Source organism: Caretta caretta, chromosome 26 (genome assembly GCF_965140235.1).
Source record: "Caretta caretta isolate rCarCar2 chromosome 26, rCarCar1.hap1, whole genome shotgun sequence".
Taxonomy (NCBI): domain Eukaryota; kingdom Metazoa; phylum Chordata; order Testudines; family Cheloniidae; genus Caretta; species Caretta caretta.
In genome coordinates this window covers 8,418,702-8,434,856 of record NC_134231.1, presented here as the reverse complement: position 1 = coordinate 8,434,856, position 16,155 = coordinate 8,418,702, and the positions used below count along the sequence as shown (strand labels likewise).

General features: G+C 44.5%; 1 protein-coding gene across 6 annotated transcripts in view; it reads right to left on the bottom strand.

Moving 5' to 3' along the window:
- Window positions 1–4,967: 4,967 nt before the first annotated feature.
- The window catches only part of DPYSL2 (dihydropyrimidinase like 2), a 107,587-nt gene continuing 96,399 nt past the window's right edge, over window positions 4,968–16,155 (bottom strand). For 4 of the 6 annotated variants that reach the window (XM_048829177.2, XM_048829181.2, XM_048829180.2 and 1 more), the window contains exons 12-14: window positions 12,472–12,651; window positions 10,383–10,560; window positions 4,968–7,856 (exon numbers count right to left, since the gene is read on the bottom strand). In XM_048829177.2, coding sequence (XP_048685134.1) covers window positions 7,765–7,856; window positions 10,383–10,560; window positions 12,472–12,651 — 450 coding nt within the window. In that variant the 3' untranslated portion in view covers window positions 4,968–7,764. The remainder of the gene's footprint in view (window positions 7,857–10,382; window positions 10,561–12,471; window positions 12,652–16,155) is intronic. The other 2 variants (XM_048829179.2, XM_048829182.2) reach the window with 1 other exon arrangement.

Genomic DNA, 16,155 nt, shown 5'->3' with positions numbered 1-16,155 from the left:
ATAGACGCACTTATCCTGGCAAGAATGCTTTAGTTGCTATATGTTATACCAGTTCCCTATGTGAAATAAGCCATAGGACTTTCACGCCATACAAATGCTGCCCAAAAGAAAATCACATCCCTAACAGACCTTGTCATTCCAGCAAAAATCTCTAGTGTAGACCTGCCCTTACAATCATGCTTAAAGCGTGATTCAGAAGTGAACATATCCTGATTTGCACTGGGAATGGATTTTCATTTGTTTTCAGGATTATTTGCAAAATTCCTCTCTGGTCAGACACATCATATTAAGCAAACTGTGAAACAGTCCAGAGAATTAACTATCCTTGGAAAATGCAGTCTCTCCAGATCCGTTTCACTTTTACTCTAGGATTTCATCAGCCTCTCCGTGACATAAATGAAACCTTTGTAAAGACACATCTCTTCTGTAACTAGTCAGATAGCGAATGCTTATAGCAGCCTTTATTTTATTATAGGAGCACACTGTTGGGGCTTAAATTTGAATAAAACACAAGGATATTAACCTTTCAATACAATGAAATAGTGCTACGAGAGATGTGGTGCATTTATTAATGTATGCATGTGTAATCTCCCTGTAAGAAGCCACGTGCATGTTTCTGCATTTATTATGTACTAAATGGAAGGGATTCCTAGTGTTACACATGCCCCAAAAGCCTAGGTAATTTCTGTTTTAATGTCTTGCTGCCATCTAATGGTATTAGTTGGGTCTACAAAATTCTTGAGCTGAGGATTATATCGGAATAGAAATCTGCTCAAAAATATTAAATCTGTGTAGCTACATGAAAAAATAAAGTGAAAGCCTGGAAATTAAAGTTGGAAAAAATCAGGAAATTCACAGTTAAGGTCCACGAATTAGCACTAGGCTGTCATCATGGCACCGACAAGTAATCCTATGGTGTACATACACATACCAATTGCAGCGCTGGTGAGAGAGATCTGACCTGTAATGTGGTTCAGATAGGCGCTGATTTGGCGGAACACGGAAAGCGCAGTGCTGAAGGGTCATGAAAGTCGATAGAATGCAGGCATGTGCTTAAATGCTCTGCTGAACCAGGGCCATAGTTCACTGAGTTACCTGGCTAGACTGGAAAAGAGAGGTTAATAGAATGAATGGAGGGAATAACCAAGTCAATCCTACACTGCATGGGCAGGAGAGGAGGCCAGAGCCCAGATCCTCAAAGGTATTGAGGAGGATCTGGGCCTGGCTGTCTCTTGCTGCCAATAGGCAGCTGAAATACAGGGGAGGGGATGGTGGTGAGCCATGAGTGACATAGAAGGCTGATATATCTGCATCTAGTCTATTTATGGTAGCTGAGGATTTACAGTCCTGTTAGAAATGTGAGTGATCTGGCAGGACTGGTTAAGGAGCCTGTGGTGGGTGCTTCACCGGAGCCTGATGGGTAAAGGTCACACAGTAGGTTTCCTCCATCCACAGTAAATGACATTCACCAAACAAGCACAGATTTCCCTTCCCCGGGGAGGCAAGCCAAGCAACCAAAACAACTCTCGGCCTTCCCAGGCTGAAGACAAAGCTCTCAACAGCCTGCAAGCTGGGCCATCCAACCTTCTGAGTTGTTGAGACGAGCATGTTTCTTGCCAGCCATAGCTTTCCTCTTCCTTCTGTTTGTCAGCACGGGAGCTGAAATGAGCCCCAGCTGGATGTGTACTGGCCCTAGTGTGTGACCCTGACCCAACCAATGGGAAGTCTTCAGAGAACCAGAGGGGTAGATATACACGGTAAGCTGTGGGCTAGAATTTCAGCTACTAGAAAGCCGCATAGCTCCACTGACTCCAGTAAAAGGACTGCTGAAGTCTACACGCTGTAACTGAGCCAATGGATCCATCTAATCGATCCACTGGTTTCCTCTTACTATACTCAAACATTTCCCTGCCTTAGATTCACGCAGACAGACAGTTGACTTGATTAATCCACATGGTCATAGAGCTATAGCACACTGCATTACTTTACTATTCTACCATGACTTATAGCATTACGATTGCTCTAGTAGGGTTTTTAAGCACTGCATTGATCTCCCATGGGCTTTCTCTTCCTCTTTCAGAATTCTGACCACCTTTTTTTGACCAAATAGCAACTTTCTAGAGCTATCAATGGAATTTTTCAGTCAATGCTGGTGAGATGAACCAAGATTAAGGACGGCAGTCATGTTGTTTCAGTCCTATTCTAGCTCAGGGGTTCTCAGACTGGGGGTTGTGAGCCCTCTTGGTGTTGTGGGATTATTATGTGGGGGGCTCGCAAGCCGTCAGCCTCCACCCATAATGGTGTTAAACATATAAAAAAGTGTTTTTAATTTATAAGTGGGGGGGTCGCACTCAGAGGCTTGCTATGTGAAAGGGGTCTCCAGTACAAAAGTTAGAGAACCACTGATCTAGCTCAGGATGTTTTCATCAAATAAACTGTCCCACATGACCAGGGTTTCTTTAAATCAACACATTGAGACTCTCACTGCTGCGCTTTTTTTGAGCTCTCAATCTGTTTAGTTTTTCAACAAGAAGATTGAGCAGTGACTTGATTAGTGTTGAAGTACCTCTCCAGGGAGAAAATACCAGGTTAAAAAGAGCTCTTTAACCTAGCAGGGAAAGGCATCACAAGAACCAGTGGCTGGCAGTTGAAGTCAGACATTTGTATTCGAAATAAGGCACTATATTAAGTGAGGATGATTATTAATCTACTATGGGAAGTGGCAGATTCTTCTTCTTTCTGACTTCAAGCCCAGTCCAGATGTTTCTAGAAGATGGGCTTTAGTCACCATAGGTGCGGGGCATGCTGGCGCCCCCTGGCTTGAAGTGGTTTCCCTCATCTACAGGGTTTACAGTTAGGTTCAATAGCTCTCAGCATCCCACTATACAAATTGTTCCAGCACCCCTGTTAGTCTCACAAGTTGTTGTGCTCAATACAGGGATAATGGTGATATTTAATGGCCTGCATTATACAGGTCAGACTCTATCTTAATGGTCCCTTCTCCCCTTCAAGCTTCTGTCCCTCAGTTATTAATAGAATTTATTGAGCATGTCAGATCTTCATAAACACTCCAAATCCTATCCCGGCCTATGCTGGGCTCATTGAAAATCCTGGGATGGATTCCTTGGGGCCAGCCTTTTCTGTGGTTGAGGAGACTGGAAATCCCAAAATGACCACTCACTAGGTGGAAGCCCCACCAATGTGTGTGAACTAAATATTAATGCTAGGGGCTGGCTTCGTAGTTCAGCCCTACGTTATTGTAGAAAAACTTCAACAGTTGAGTTTATCTAAACCCATCTTCAGATAAATCCATGCCAGAAAAAACACCCTGGAAAGGTGTTTCCATATGTGCTACTGTCTAGTGTAAGGAGGTAGTGACCAAATTGTTGCATTTTGCTGAGACAAGAGAACATAAGCAAATTAGTCGAATGAAGGTCTTTGCTAGAGGGCTTTTTCCTGCCCACCTGCCTTTTTCAATTCCCAACACAATATTGTTAAGCATTGTTTTGCGCGTAGCAGTCCGTCTGTGCTTGAGAATCATGGGACTAAGACTCATAGCACGACTGGGGCAAAGTCTGGCCCTGCTGACAATCAGCGGGGGTTTTGCCATTGACAACAATGGGGACAGCACTTCATGCTTGTGCTCAATTCCTATGCTACACTGTATTACCCCAGTGCTATATTACTACTGTAATAAAGGGTAGCTGCACTGTTAGGGACGCTACCTTTGATCTGAGACATTAAACCAGGGTCCCTCCTTGCCCCCGTGGAAGTTAGAGCCCATGGCATATTCTGAAAGAGATGGAGAGAACATAGGCAACCGAAAGATGAACAGACACCTCATGCTTCCTAGAGCTGCGTGGAGAAAGGTAATTCTGTTTCGTGGAGGATTTTGACATGGAATTTCATTCCCATTTGGAACAAAAACTAGCAACTTTGAAATTCTCTGCAAAATGGAAAGCGCTGGGATCGGAGAGTCAGGGCAATCTGCCTGGCTGGCTGCCCTGGAGCTCTGTACCTTGGAAGCTTCCCAGGCTTGTAGTTCCTGGAAGCCTGAAATCCCAGCTTGCTGAGGAACTGGGCTGGTCAACTGCCACAGAACCAGAAGGATTTCACAACCTGCCTGGCTTGCAAGATTCCACTGGAAACCTGCCTGGGTTCTACTGCAACTTTTAAATTGCACCATCTCTGCAAAGCAGTTCAACTTTGATTAAAAATGGTTCATCAGCATTTTCCCCACCCACTGTGATGATTCTAGCTCAGTTCTCTGTTTGCGTGCTTCACTCAGTGTCTGTATCCCACACACAGTCCAAATGGGCGCCTGTTAGAGGCTTGAGAGCTGTGCTAACCGCTTTCATCTCTTTGGTTCCCCTTTGATCAAAGCAGATTGCTGTAGATCATTGGCCACTGCTTAACTATGTAAACTGAGGGTGTTGTTTTCAGACGAATGATGGTGGGAATTCACACTTCTCTGCTTTGCCAGATGCTGTGTTTATCAGACACCTGGTATGAAAAGTCTCTTAAATAATGGTGTGAATTTGCATGTGAAAGAGGCTGGCTCGAGCACTGTGGAGACAAGGCCGCGAGATATACAGTTATAGTAGAACAGTGCAGGGAGCAGTGGTGCAAACTGTCCCTTACTCACGTGCCTCTTAGGAGAGAGTGGTTAATTCAGTCTCCATGGACCACTCAATCCTTGGCTTCCCCACTGAGATGACAGAACGGAGCGCCAGCGGGATGGGTTTGTTTTGGCAATTCTTGTTGGTTAGGACTCCATCCCCTCGGGCTCCCTTCAGCTGTGACAAGCATGTTCCAAGACATGTCTAGCACGGGGCAGATCCTCAGCTGCTGTAAATCAGTCTTGATGTCAACAGAGCTATGCCAATCTATGCTAGCTGAGGGCTGCCCTCCCCACCCCCGTGTACACTCATACAACACTGATCACCTCAGGACGCAGACACACCTAGTGGAACCACAACATTTTGTCTTTATTAGGCGTTCCCATGGTAATATAACACAGTTTGTAAGGAATAAAACACAAGACTTTGGGGTGGGGTTTACCATTGTGACAATGGTCAAATATCAGTACTTTTTGTCTACACACATGATCATCTTTAGCACTTACAGCTCCTCCTCTCATAGTTCACAATCACAAATCCAAGGGTTAAAATCCAGCTAGTATTAAATCCTACATTGTTTATTTTTAGAGCTTCAAGTCACTGCGGTTAATAGTCAGTCTCATTTTTTTTTCTTTAAGCATTTACATATGACATCCATTAAACAGACACAAAGCAAATGAGCTCCCACAGAAAAACATGCTTACGTAGCCTGCAAAAATCTTTTTTTTCCCCCCTTGTAATGAATGAACAAAACTACCTGAAAAGTCAGTGGGTGAAGGGAAAAAAAACAAACAAGGAAGACTCAAGTGAATACTGAAGAGCTGCGAATGTTTCGTAGAACTGAAATGACTGGTTTTTTTTTTCTCCCTAACTTGTTCCAATTTATTTTAAAGCACAGGTGGAAAAAACAGCTGCAATATATATTAGGTTTTACTGATTACTTTAACAAAAGTGCAATCTCTGTGAGGAAAAACGAAAGACCCAAGAGTTAAACCAAAATCAAACATGGCTGGACAAACAAACATACTGTCCTGTTTTTTTTTTAAGGCTGATATTTTTGAAGGCGCCTGAAGGAGTTAGGTGTTGAGATCCAATGGGACTTAGGTACCTAAACTGCTTTAAGACCACTGGAAAATCCCAGCTTTGATACTTGACAAAAGCAGATTTGGTTTTTAGTTTTTAAAAGCCTGCATATATCTCTTTCCCTTAAGAACCTGTAAACATCATTTTAAGAGTTAAAACGTGGAAAATTAAAGTGAATACACAAGCAAAAATACAAACAGAAGAAGCAGGTGACACCCCTGAATACCAGGGGACAAAAAAGACAAGGTAGGTGAGGTAGTATCTTTTATTGGACCAAGATATTACCTCATCCACCTTGTCTCCCACATAGCCTGGGACCACCAGGGCTCCACCAATGCTGCAGGGGACAAAAAGGAAGTGAAGATAAATGCTGTGACAATGGGTGAAAGATTACCCTCTGTGCAAAGAACCAGACCAAGGCCCCGAGCCCTCAAAATACAGCTTGAGAAGGACTTAAATGATGCATGTGAACCAACTGCCATCTGGATCTGAAATGAGGATCATCCATCGCTTGAGCTAAAAGATCAGCACCCAATTCCTCAAAGGCATCTAATGCTCACTGATTTACATGGGAATTAGGCACCTAAATTCCTTTGTGGATCTGGGCCTTAGCTCACAGGCACTAAGCAATCTCTATATGGGATTTAGCTGGTATGTAAGGACAAAGAACTACCACTGACCCTAAATTAGGGTGGGTTAAATAAAGGCCTTTTCCTGGGTGTTTCCGGTCGGATGAATTTTGCCCTTGTGCAATGATCTATTGTATAACAATGTCATAAATCATTGGCAAAATCCTCAGCTGATGTAAATCAGCATAGCTACCACCAAGTTGCCATTTACACCAGCTGTGGCTCTGGCCCTGTAACTGGAATGGCCCTTAGTAAGACCTTTCTTGTCTGCTTTCACGAGGGGTCTTTACACGATACTAACAAAGTTTCTTTCTATCTTAAATGATGGCTCTTGTGAGGGCTACTCTTCTTCTGATCATCAAAGTGGGGGGCTGCGATTGAATTTAACATACTGCCAAATGAACCTAGTTTATTGACTAAAACCTCAGCTTCTGGAGTTTCACCTCCACAAATGAAAAGCCTGTTGAGGAAATGTTTTCATGAGACTTTGTTCCAGATCCTCAGCTGGTGTCAATTAAGTCTTAGCTTAGCTTCAATGGAGCTAGGCTGATTGACACCTGCTGAGGACCTGAGACTTTTTGAGGGAGATCATAGCTTCGCTTTGAGGCCTAGAAGCATCCATGAACTAACACAAGTATCAAGTGCTTGCTGAAATGATGCTATGAGCTCCTACTACCAAATGATTGTGGTGACGGTCAGAAACTATGACACGAATGGGGGAGGGAGGTCCACTCCTGAGATGAGACTGTGCAAACACAATGGTACAAAACATTTTAAAAAGTACTCCATTTTTAAAATTTCCTCAATGATCTAATTTGCAGAAAAATCCAGAAGGAAAAACACAGCAAAACCTCAGCCCAACTGCATAAGATGCATCTTGTCAATTTCTAACACAGGCTTCCTATTTGTACTAAGATACCCGGTGAGATCACAGAATGATTGTGAGGGGGGAGAATGTTGATATAAGTTGAGACTTGTGTTCCTCTGCCCTCATTTAGCGGTGCTGTTGCCGGTCAGGACCCTAAGGAATATCCAGTTTAAAAACCCTTTGAATGACTGCTGTGTTGGGCATCTCAATTTTTATTTTTTAAAAAAGGCAGCTCCCGGGAAATTCACTTTATCCTTCCTTTGTCAAGAGATGTTTAATGGGAACAGAGGCCTCATCTCAAACACCCTCTTTAAACTGATTTTTTGCATGTCCAGCGTATCAAACAGGGGTTGTTTTTTTAAATGTGATGGGATTGGGGGATGGGGAGGGGGGAATTGAGTGGGATCGGTGACGATGAGGAAGATGGATTGAGGGGGACTGAAGTGGCGCCATAGCACACTGGTTGCCCGCAGTAACCGTCACAGGCTCTAAAAGAATTGAAAGGGCCTCCAGGTACCCTGCCCCCTCCCCTGGTCCGCTAGGCGGCCTCAGAGAGGTTAGTTCCTTAACCCAAGCTGGTGATGTTGGCACGTCCACCGGGTGGCGCCACTATGCGCTGAGTAGTGCGGCGGGGGATATTGTCATCGATCTGCGCACCTGGAAGGAGACAGAGAAGAGGCCATGTCAGTGCAGTGCTGGAGTTGAGTAGCTTTCAACGCAGTAACATAGACCCGTGACATTGCCGGCCGTCTGTGGGCTGCATTTAGCCCGTGGGTCTAAAAGGATGCAGCTCCACTGGAATTGATAATAGCCTCTTTGGCCAGGTTGAATTAAGCCCTATGACCCAGTTCCTCAAAAAGATATGTAGGCACCTGATTTCCATGGAAATCAATTGATTTCCAGCCTTGGGGAATCACGAAACAGGTAGCTGTTCTGCAAGGTGGGGAATCATTAGGTCCTGAATTGCTCTAATCCAAACCCACAGAGACCAGCACTGGAGAGTACAGCACGTTCTCTAGTGGAGTGAGTCCTAGTCTTCTCTGCTGAGGCCGCCCCATTAATTAAGATGTTGGGTCCTGAGACGTGGATTAGATTGAGAGCTCGAGGTAGGTTGGTGGCCACTGGCTATCCATGCTAATGGCTTTGCGGGGGCGTGAGCAGAATGTTGAACTGCCAACCTAGAAGAGAGGTTCTCTATCCCCATGCCACAACGAGGGAGCACTATCTGGCCCACAGCGAAGCCCACAAGAGCTTTAACCTCAGCTCACTTGTTCTTGCTGCATCAGGTGCTCAGTGGAAGGGCTCTAAATTGGCTGCTTGGGATATAAAGGGGGAGAGACTGCTGAGCAGGAAGTGAAGGCTCTGTGTCCAGAGAATGGGGCTGGACATCAGACTGACCCCTGGGTTGCAGAACAGCAATACTAAAAACAGACAAGACTGTGCTACTGTTTCAGTGGAAGCTCTGAGCAGCAGCAGCGGCCCTGGAGCTGCCTGCAGATTCAGGGAAGGGGCACCGCATCGGTTCACGCTGTTTTGTGATGGTTCTTTGTGATCACAAGGGGCTAGGTTAGACTGTGCAGAAGCAGAGGGCACTGGGAAAGCTTTCAAGTGGCAGGCTGGTGAGTGGAGAAATTTGTTAGTCTTTTCCCCTTCTTCCCCCCTCCCAATGCTAACTTGGTTTAATTGCCGATTAGAAGCATCATCTTGGGAGGAAACTCCCTCTCCTAGCTTTCCCTGTTGTGTAGCTTCTGCCGAGGCATGCTGCTGGCTTACTAGCCCTTTATCAAACACTTGGTCCACCCACTCCTCCCAGCTAAATTAACTTAGTGGGAGACCTTGCCATATTTGTTGTGGAAGGAGGGATCTCATTAAATCATCCTTCTGATCCTCAACCAATTGCTTCAGCACAAAATGAGAGAGATGTGTAACACTTGCCTATGCTGAGAACCTCCAGCCACAAGTGAGTTTCACTAGAACCATGTGGAAGTACTGAAATAACTTTTAATGCTTGCTTTCAAGTCCACTAAAAGCACTGCAAGTCTCTCTGAGATGCCTCTCACTAAATAAAACTAATGCGTTCCTCTAAACTGCAGGCAGCCCACCCTGGTTTTGGTGAGGTGATAGCTTTGCTTCAGGGAGCAGAACCAAAGTAGCCGCACACTGCTCCACCGGCCAACATGAACTTCCCAGCTGTCTCATCAGAACTGCCCTCCTGGTTTCCATAACTACATCTTCAAGTTCAAACCCATCCTATTCTTTCATTGAGTTGTTCCAGCTTCCACCCTGTAATTCTGGCCTTCTAAGTAGGTACTCTTATTTTACTCTGATTTTGGCCTTCTCTGACCTGGACACCCACCCCACCCCCAAAATTAAAACTTTCTTTATTCCCTCGCTTTTGTCAGAAAATTTTGGATTTTCATTGAATTTTTTTTTTTTTTGACAAATCCAAAAAAGTTGAATAAGTTTTGGCTTTAATCAAAAATCTTCCAGAGATTCCAGAGAAAGTGGATTTCCTGATCAGCTCTCAATTTAGCAGTAAGGCAGCCTTACCCCTCATCTCTGGATCTATCTCCCAGACACTGAGTCACTGTCTCTTCATACTTCATCATTAAACCCCCTCTTCCCAATTCAGGACAAATCTTCTCTCTGCAGTATCCTGTGATGGTATACAGAACTGCCCAGGCCCTGCAAAACTGCCCCGCTCTGCACTATATGGGCCAGATCCCACATACCTGGTGTACTCCAGCCTGGCTCCATAGAATCTGGCCCTGAATGTCAATCTTTGGGCCACTCAAGATCCATAAAGGAAGCTTGTGTAATTGTCTCCCATTCTGGCCAAGCTAATCATGGCTGAAAAAACTCAGCCATAGACATTGCAAGATAAAAAGTGAAAAATACAAAGTGCCAGATCCTCAATTGGCAAAAGTCTACAATGGTGCTACCTAACTTGTATCCCAGCTTGGGGCCCTGCCCTTTGAAGTGGATGGAGATATAGATTCCTTTGCTTTGGCACTGAAATAAATCAGAATTCTAGCAGGGCTTCTATCCAGTTTTTTCCTTCTGCTGTGAAATGAATCTCACTGCTGTTAACCCTCCCCGTCCCCGCCTCCTCTTGTTATTGCAACCGAACCCACGCCCCCACAAGAAAACAACCAAGATTTCAACGTAATAATTTAGCCATACATAAGTATGTACCAGACAAGCTAAATCCAGACTGGTGCAGGTTCCTGACAGGTGGGGCCTGCTGTTTGGCTGGAGACGTCTTAGCCGAGGATGCTGGTGTGACAGTCTTCGGTGTCACAGATACTTCGCAGACGGGCCCATCATACAGGCCCCGGGGGACGCCCCGCAGCTCAGCCAGCTGGAGAAAACACAAGCAATGAGCCTTCAAACAGCAAAGCTAAAGGCGGCATTAGGAAGAGACCTGAACTGGGTCCAGATGTCACCAAGTCAGAGATGTTTGATTCAAGGTTCAGTTTTTGCACTAGAATTTAAAAGCCACATCTCTGCATGGTGCTGATGCTGATTGTGAACTATGGCTATTCAACTGCACAAGTGAAAGGGAGACCAGCCTTTGCCCCTTTGGCTGCAATAATTTATTTTGCATTGAATGTAATTTCACAAACTGTGAGAGAAGGTCAACCAGGCCTGGACAGGAAATCAATTTTTCTGGTGACCCAAGTATCCCAAAATCATGGGATTCCACATTAATCCTCCTGGGCCTCCAGTAGTATAAATCCATTGGCTTCAAAGCATTGCAAATCCATTTTTTCCCCATCAACATTTCAAAACACATTCACAAGGAGTCTCGCTTGCAATGAATACTTTGACAAAGTATAATCCCAAGCAAACTCCTCTGATTCTATCCAGCAGAGGGCGGTGTTGCAGATACATCAGTACAGCATGGAATATTTCCCTTAAAGATTTTGACAAGTTAACCAAAACATATAATTACGCGACTGTTCCATTTTGAAAGACTCTAGGGACCAGATCCTCAGCTGTTGTAAATCTGTATAGCTATGCTGATTTCAGTACAGCTATGCTGACTTCTACTGGCTGAGGATCTCTCTAATTGCTTCTGTTTTGGCTTCGTATATCCTTTGAAAACCAATTTTTGCCTCAGCCTAAATTCACTATTTTTCAAAAGTAGAAACCCTCTCACTACATTTGTTTCAATTCAGAATAGAGTGTCTGGCTGGAAGGGACCTTGAGAAGTCGTCATGTCCAGCCCCTTGCACCGAGGGAGGACCAAGTAAACCTAGACCATCCCTGACAGGTGTTTTATCCAGCCTGTTCTCAAAAACCTCTAATGACCGGGATTCCACAACCTCCTTTGTCAGCCTATTCTAGAGCTTCGCCTTCTTTTCTCAAGACTAATTATGCAATTTGTAACCTTTCCCCATAGGTCAGGTTTTCTAAACCTTATATCATTTTTGTTGCTCTCCAATTTGTCCATCTTTCCTAAAACGTGGCGCCCAGAACTGGACTCGGTACTCCAGCTGAGCAGAGTGGGACAATTACCAACCGTATCTTACATACAACACTTCTGTTAATACTCCCCAAATTTTTAGCCTTTTTTTCCCCCAACCATCACATTGACTCATTCAATTTGTGATCCACTTTACCCCCCATTCCTCTTCAGCAGAACTATTGCCCAGCAGTTACTCTTCATGTTGTAATTGTGCATGAGATTTTTCCTTCCTAAGTGCAAAACGTACTAAATTAAATCTTCCAAAACTTTTGAATTTAAACCAACAATGCTGCAAACCAAATCGCAAGAGACTCAAACTATTTGCCTGAAACAAGCGTGACTAGCCTAGTTTCATTGTTTGAAGATCGATAAAATGCAAAGAGAACAAAGTCAACAACATAATTAGTTTTATTTTAAAGTGTAAATTTATCTGGATGATAGTGTTTAAGTTGACTATTTTCTTTTCCTATTGTGACAGGATGCTAGTACCTTGCAGAGTCATTTTGTTGACTCACCCTGCGCACCAGACCAAATCGTTCTTACTATTTCTTCTTACTCCTGTCTGTCTGTCTGTGACTGAGGGAATTTAGGAGCAGAGACAAAGATTCTGCAGGGATAGCCAAGCTCAGACTTAGGTTACAAAGTTACTTTAGAAAATAAAAGCCAACTCAGGGAAGAAAGTAAATTTGGACAATACCCACTGTTTTCTCTATGGAAGAAGTGGGGTGGGGATGTCACCTGTTCACCAGCCCCGTAACGTAGAAGCTTCATGAGCTAACTAGCATTCATGGACATACTCACCCTGCTCCTTGCCTTGATGCGCTTATAAACAAAGTCAGGGAATGGCTTCCTGGGGATGTATCGTCCAGAGCCCTCAGTTGCATGGAGGTTCCCATCCTCCAACACAATCTTTCCCTGGCTGATAACCACCAATGGAGACCCACGGCATTCCATGCCTTCAAAGATATTGTACTCCAGAGACTAGGACAAAAAGAAGACATCAGGACCAAGTGTTCATCCCAATGCAAGATGCCATGTCTTAAGCTACCGCCGAGTAACAATTCCCTCCCACCCCCCACCCCCCGGTTTTTGGGGGTTTTTTAAATAACAATCCACACTGATTCCCAAATTTTAGAGTTCAGGTGAGAGAGAGGTGACAATGTCGATGCACTCACCGCCAATATATGTGGTGACATAAAAGCAATAGTAACTAATGTCTTTACGCAGGCAGAACTCCCAATGGGGCACAAATTAGAATGATGAACAAATGCCAACAAGTTCAAATTTGGATGCACTATAGTTTAACACCTCTTAGGCTTGGAACCTCACAGGGCCTAGTCCATGGCTGACAAAGGGATTTAGGGGCTTGATCCAAAGCCCATGGAAGTCCTTCACTGTTGGGCCTGATTTTCAGAGGTGCTGAGTACCAGCCCTTCCTACTGACCCCCCCATCGTGGAACAGAAGGACTGTCACATGGTTACAGCCCTTGACAGGGACTCTGAAGGGTTCCATTCTCAGTTCTGCCACAGACTTCTGTCACCTGGACAAGTCACTTTAATCCCTCTTTTTGCCTCCATTCCCCCTCTGTAAGATGGGAAGGGTAAGTAGCGTTGCTTGTAAAAATTCAATTTAAAAATGCCAGGATCACGTTTTTCCTTACAAATTTTTCCTGTTTCATTTTGACCCACTCTTAGGAAGTTTGGTTTTTTCCTCCCTCCCGCCCTTTACTTGTCATGTTGGTTTAGATTGTAAGCTCTTACTGTGTTTTGAGCAGTGCCTAGCACAACGCAGCCCTGATCTCGTCGGGGGCCTTGAGGTACCACGCTGATATAGATTAAGGCCTACATTTTAAAATCGTCATTCAGACACTTTTTTTAAAAACCAGATCCTGCCTGATTTAGCCCAGGATAGACCTTCCTACACTACCTATAGAAATTCCTGTTATCTTCCCAGGTTTTTTTTTTTAAAAAACTTACTTGGATATCATTAAATAGTATAAAGCCCTGAGGGATTATCCTAATAATAAACAATATTTAGTAAATCAGTCCCTCTGACATACTCCTGCTATATCAAACCCGAACAAGCTTTTATTCTAAGTACATGTGAATAAAAGACAAAGATCATGTAAGAGAGAAGTAAGTAACAGCCTGCTTTATGCTCAGAGTATTGTATGCATTATTATTAATCAGATTTGTATTCTATTCTTGCCAATCCATCCTGTACCAGACCCTCTGAGACCCCCTGCTGGAGACCTCATGGCCCTGCCGCACCCCGTCCCAAAAAAGGGCAGTGGAGATGGTCCTCCAAGCTGCCTAGAGTGGCTGTGTGGGACACAACCAATCAGGGCCCAGCAGCCTAGTATAAGAAGAGCTGCAGGGCCAGAGGGAGTTCAGTTCCTTGCTGGAGCTGTAGGCATGTGGATGGCTGATGGAGCTACAGAACCCTGGACAGGGCAATGCTGCCAGAAGCCAGGGAGAACAAGAAGGAGCCCTGAGCTGGTTGCTGGGACTCCATTAGGACAAGGTCCTGAAGTAAGGGTGAAGATGGCACGGGGCCACAGGGAGGTGGCCCAGGGCATTAGAGAAGCCATGTGACATAGTTAAAGGGACACAGCGAACAGCTGCAATCTACAGGGTCCCTGGGCTGGGACCTGGAGTAGTGGGCAGGCCTGGGTCCATTAGCCAGTGGGGGGAAGTGGCCTGGACACTGAGGCACCCCGAAGGGGGAACTGAATTGTCGTGGCCCAGCTGGAGAGCTGAAGCCAGAAAGCCCCAAAGAGGGTGCAGACATTGTCTCCAGGGAGGGAGCCCTAGGGCAGAGCAAGGACAATCCAAGTGTGTGCAGGCATGCGCACTTGGCCAAGCGGGCACTCACGAGAGGGGAGTGCACCCCATTACTGGTCCCAACTGAGACCAGAGCCCTATTGTTTTAGTTGAGATGCGTATCCTTGAAGCACACCTTCTGCGTAAGGTGAATAGGCTGTGAGAATTTGCTCCCCAGGAGGAGGGCACTGATATCGCTTTTTCCTAGTGTACTGTTCTGTCTTCAGGCAATAAAATGGCTAAGTTCAGTTATTTGATGTTTTGAGAATGAACCATGAGTGTAGTCAAACAATTGGAAACACCTCTGAGTCACTAATACATAGAGCAGAAGTATACAGATACTGCTCAGTGATGGTTAAAAAATATATTTTATATATATATATATATATATATATATATATATATATATATATATATATAATCCTAATTAGATTAAAGCTAAATTTTGAGCTTTACAAAATGGTGTTCGTGTCAACATTTTGGTTGAGTTAGGGAGGAGGGCGATCTTCTTTTACTCTAATAGGATTGCTCACTCTCAATTAACGGGATTTGAAATATTTGACTCGGGAGTGGCAACGGGAGGAAACAGGAATTCCAGGAGAATCACTGGAAAATGCTCCACCCCTTAACTATACTGGCAGGAAGGGGTCTACTAACATGTTGTTTGGGAACAGGTATTCTTGTGATCATCTCGGCGGGGGGAATAGCAACTTGATCCAAGTCACTTTTGTGGAGTTCATGATGGAGTCTGCGCTTTCAGTGTGTTATAACTATGGGTGGGTTTGACTGCAGCTTTACCATTCGAATGGAGGGTAAAGCAAATGGGATCCAGTCTGAAAAAAGGCTGTGGCTGCCCAGAAGAGAGCTAGGATAAAAGCACAGGAATTAGGTTCGTTCCAAATACAACAGCTTCCCTCTCAAGCTTTAATGTTTCCTTGCCCGAGAGGGGCACAGCTGTGATTTCCTGAGAACTGCGGTGTTGCTCTAACATGTAAAAATAACAGAATAAGCTGGTGCCCCATAATCGCTAGCTCTGCTTCTGCAGAGGTTAATAGCTTCTCCTGAGTTTCAAACCAGCTTTGGTTGAATCTTTCGTAAAATGTTGTTCCTTTAAAATAAGGGATACTAATAATTCTGCACTCGTATCACTTTTGCCTCCATCGCCAAGTACATAAGAGGTCCTACGGATGCAAAATAACTAACAGATGCTATGCAGGGCAAGGCCCTGACCTGGAAAGCTTAATCTTCTGTCAAGATGCCACTGGGAGGGGCAAGATAAACAGAAGAGCATTACAATCATGTATGAGACACAGCAGTCACAGTTCACGGGGGCCAAAAGTCTATACAGCATGTAGTACAGTGGGAATGGGCTGGGGCTTCCAGTTGCTACTGTGACCCAAATAAGGGATGACAAAACCATCTAAAAAGTCTCCCTACAACCTCATCTTCTTTTCCCCCACCCCTCCATCTTTTTATAACCAAGTGTGGAAGCCTTTAAGGCAAGGGCCACCTCTTTACTTCATGTTTACACAGCACCTAGCATGATGGGGATTTGATCCCCCAACTGCAGCCTCTAAGTGGTATTGTAATATAAAAAATATTAATGCCTTCTGGGAGACTGTTGAGGCTATCAACATGCCATTTAGAAATTAACGTCTACTT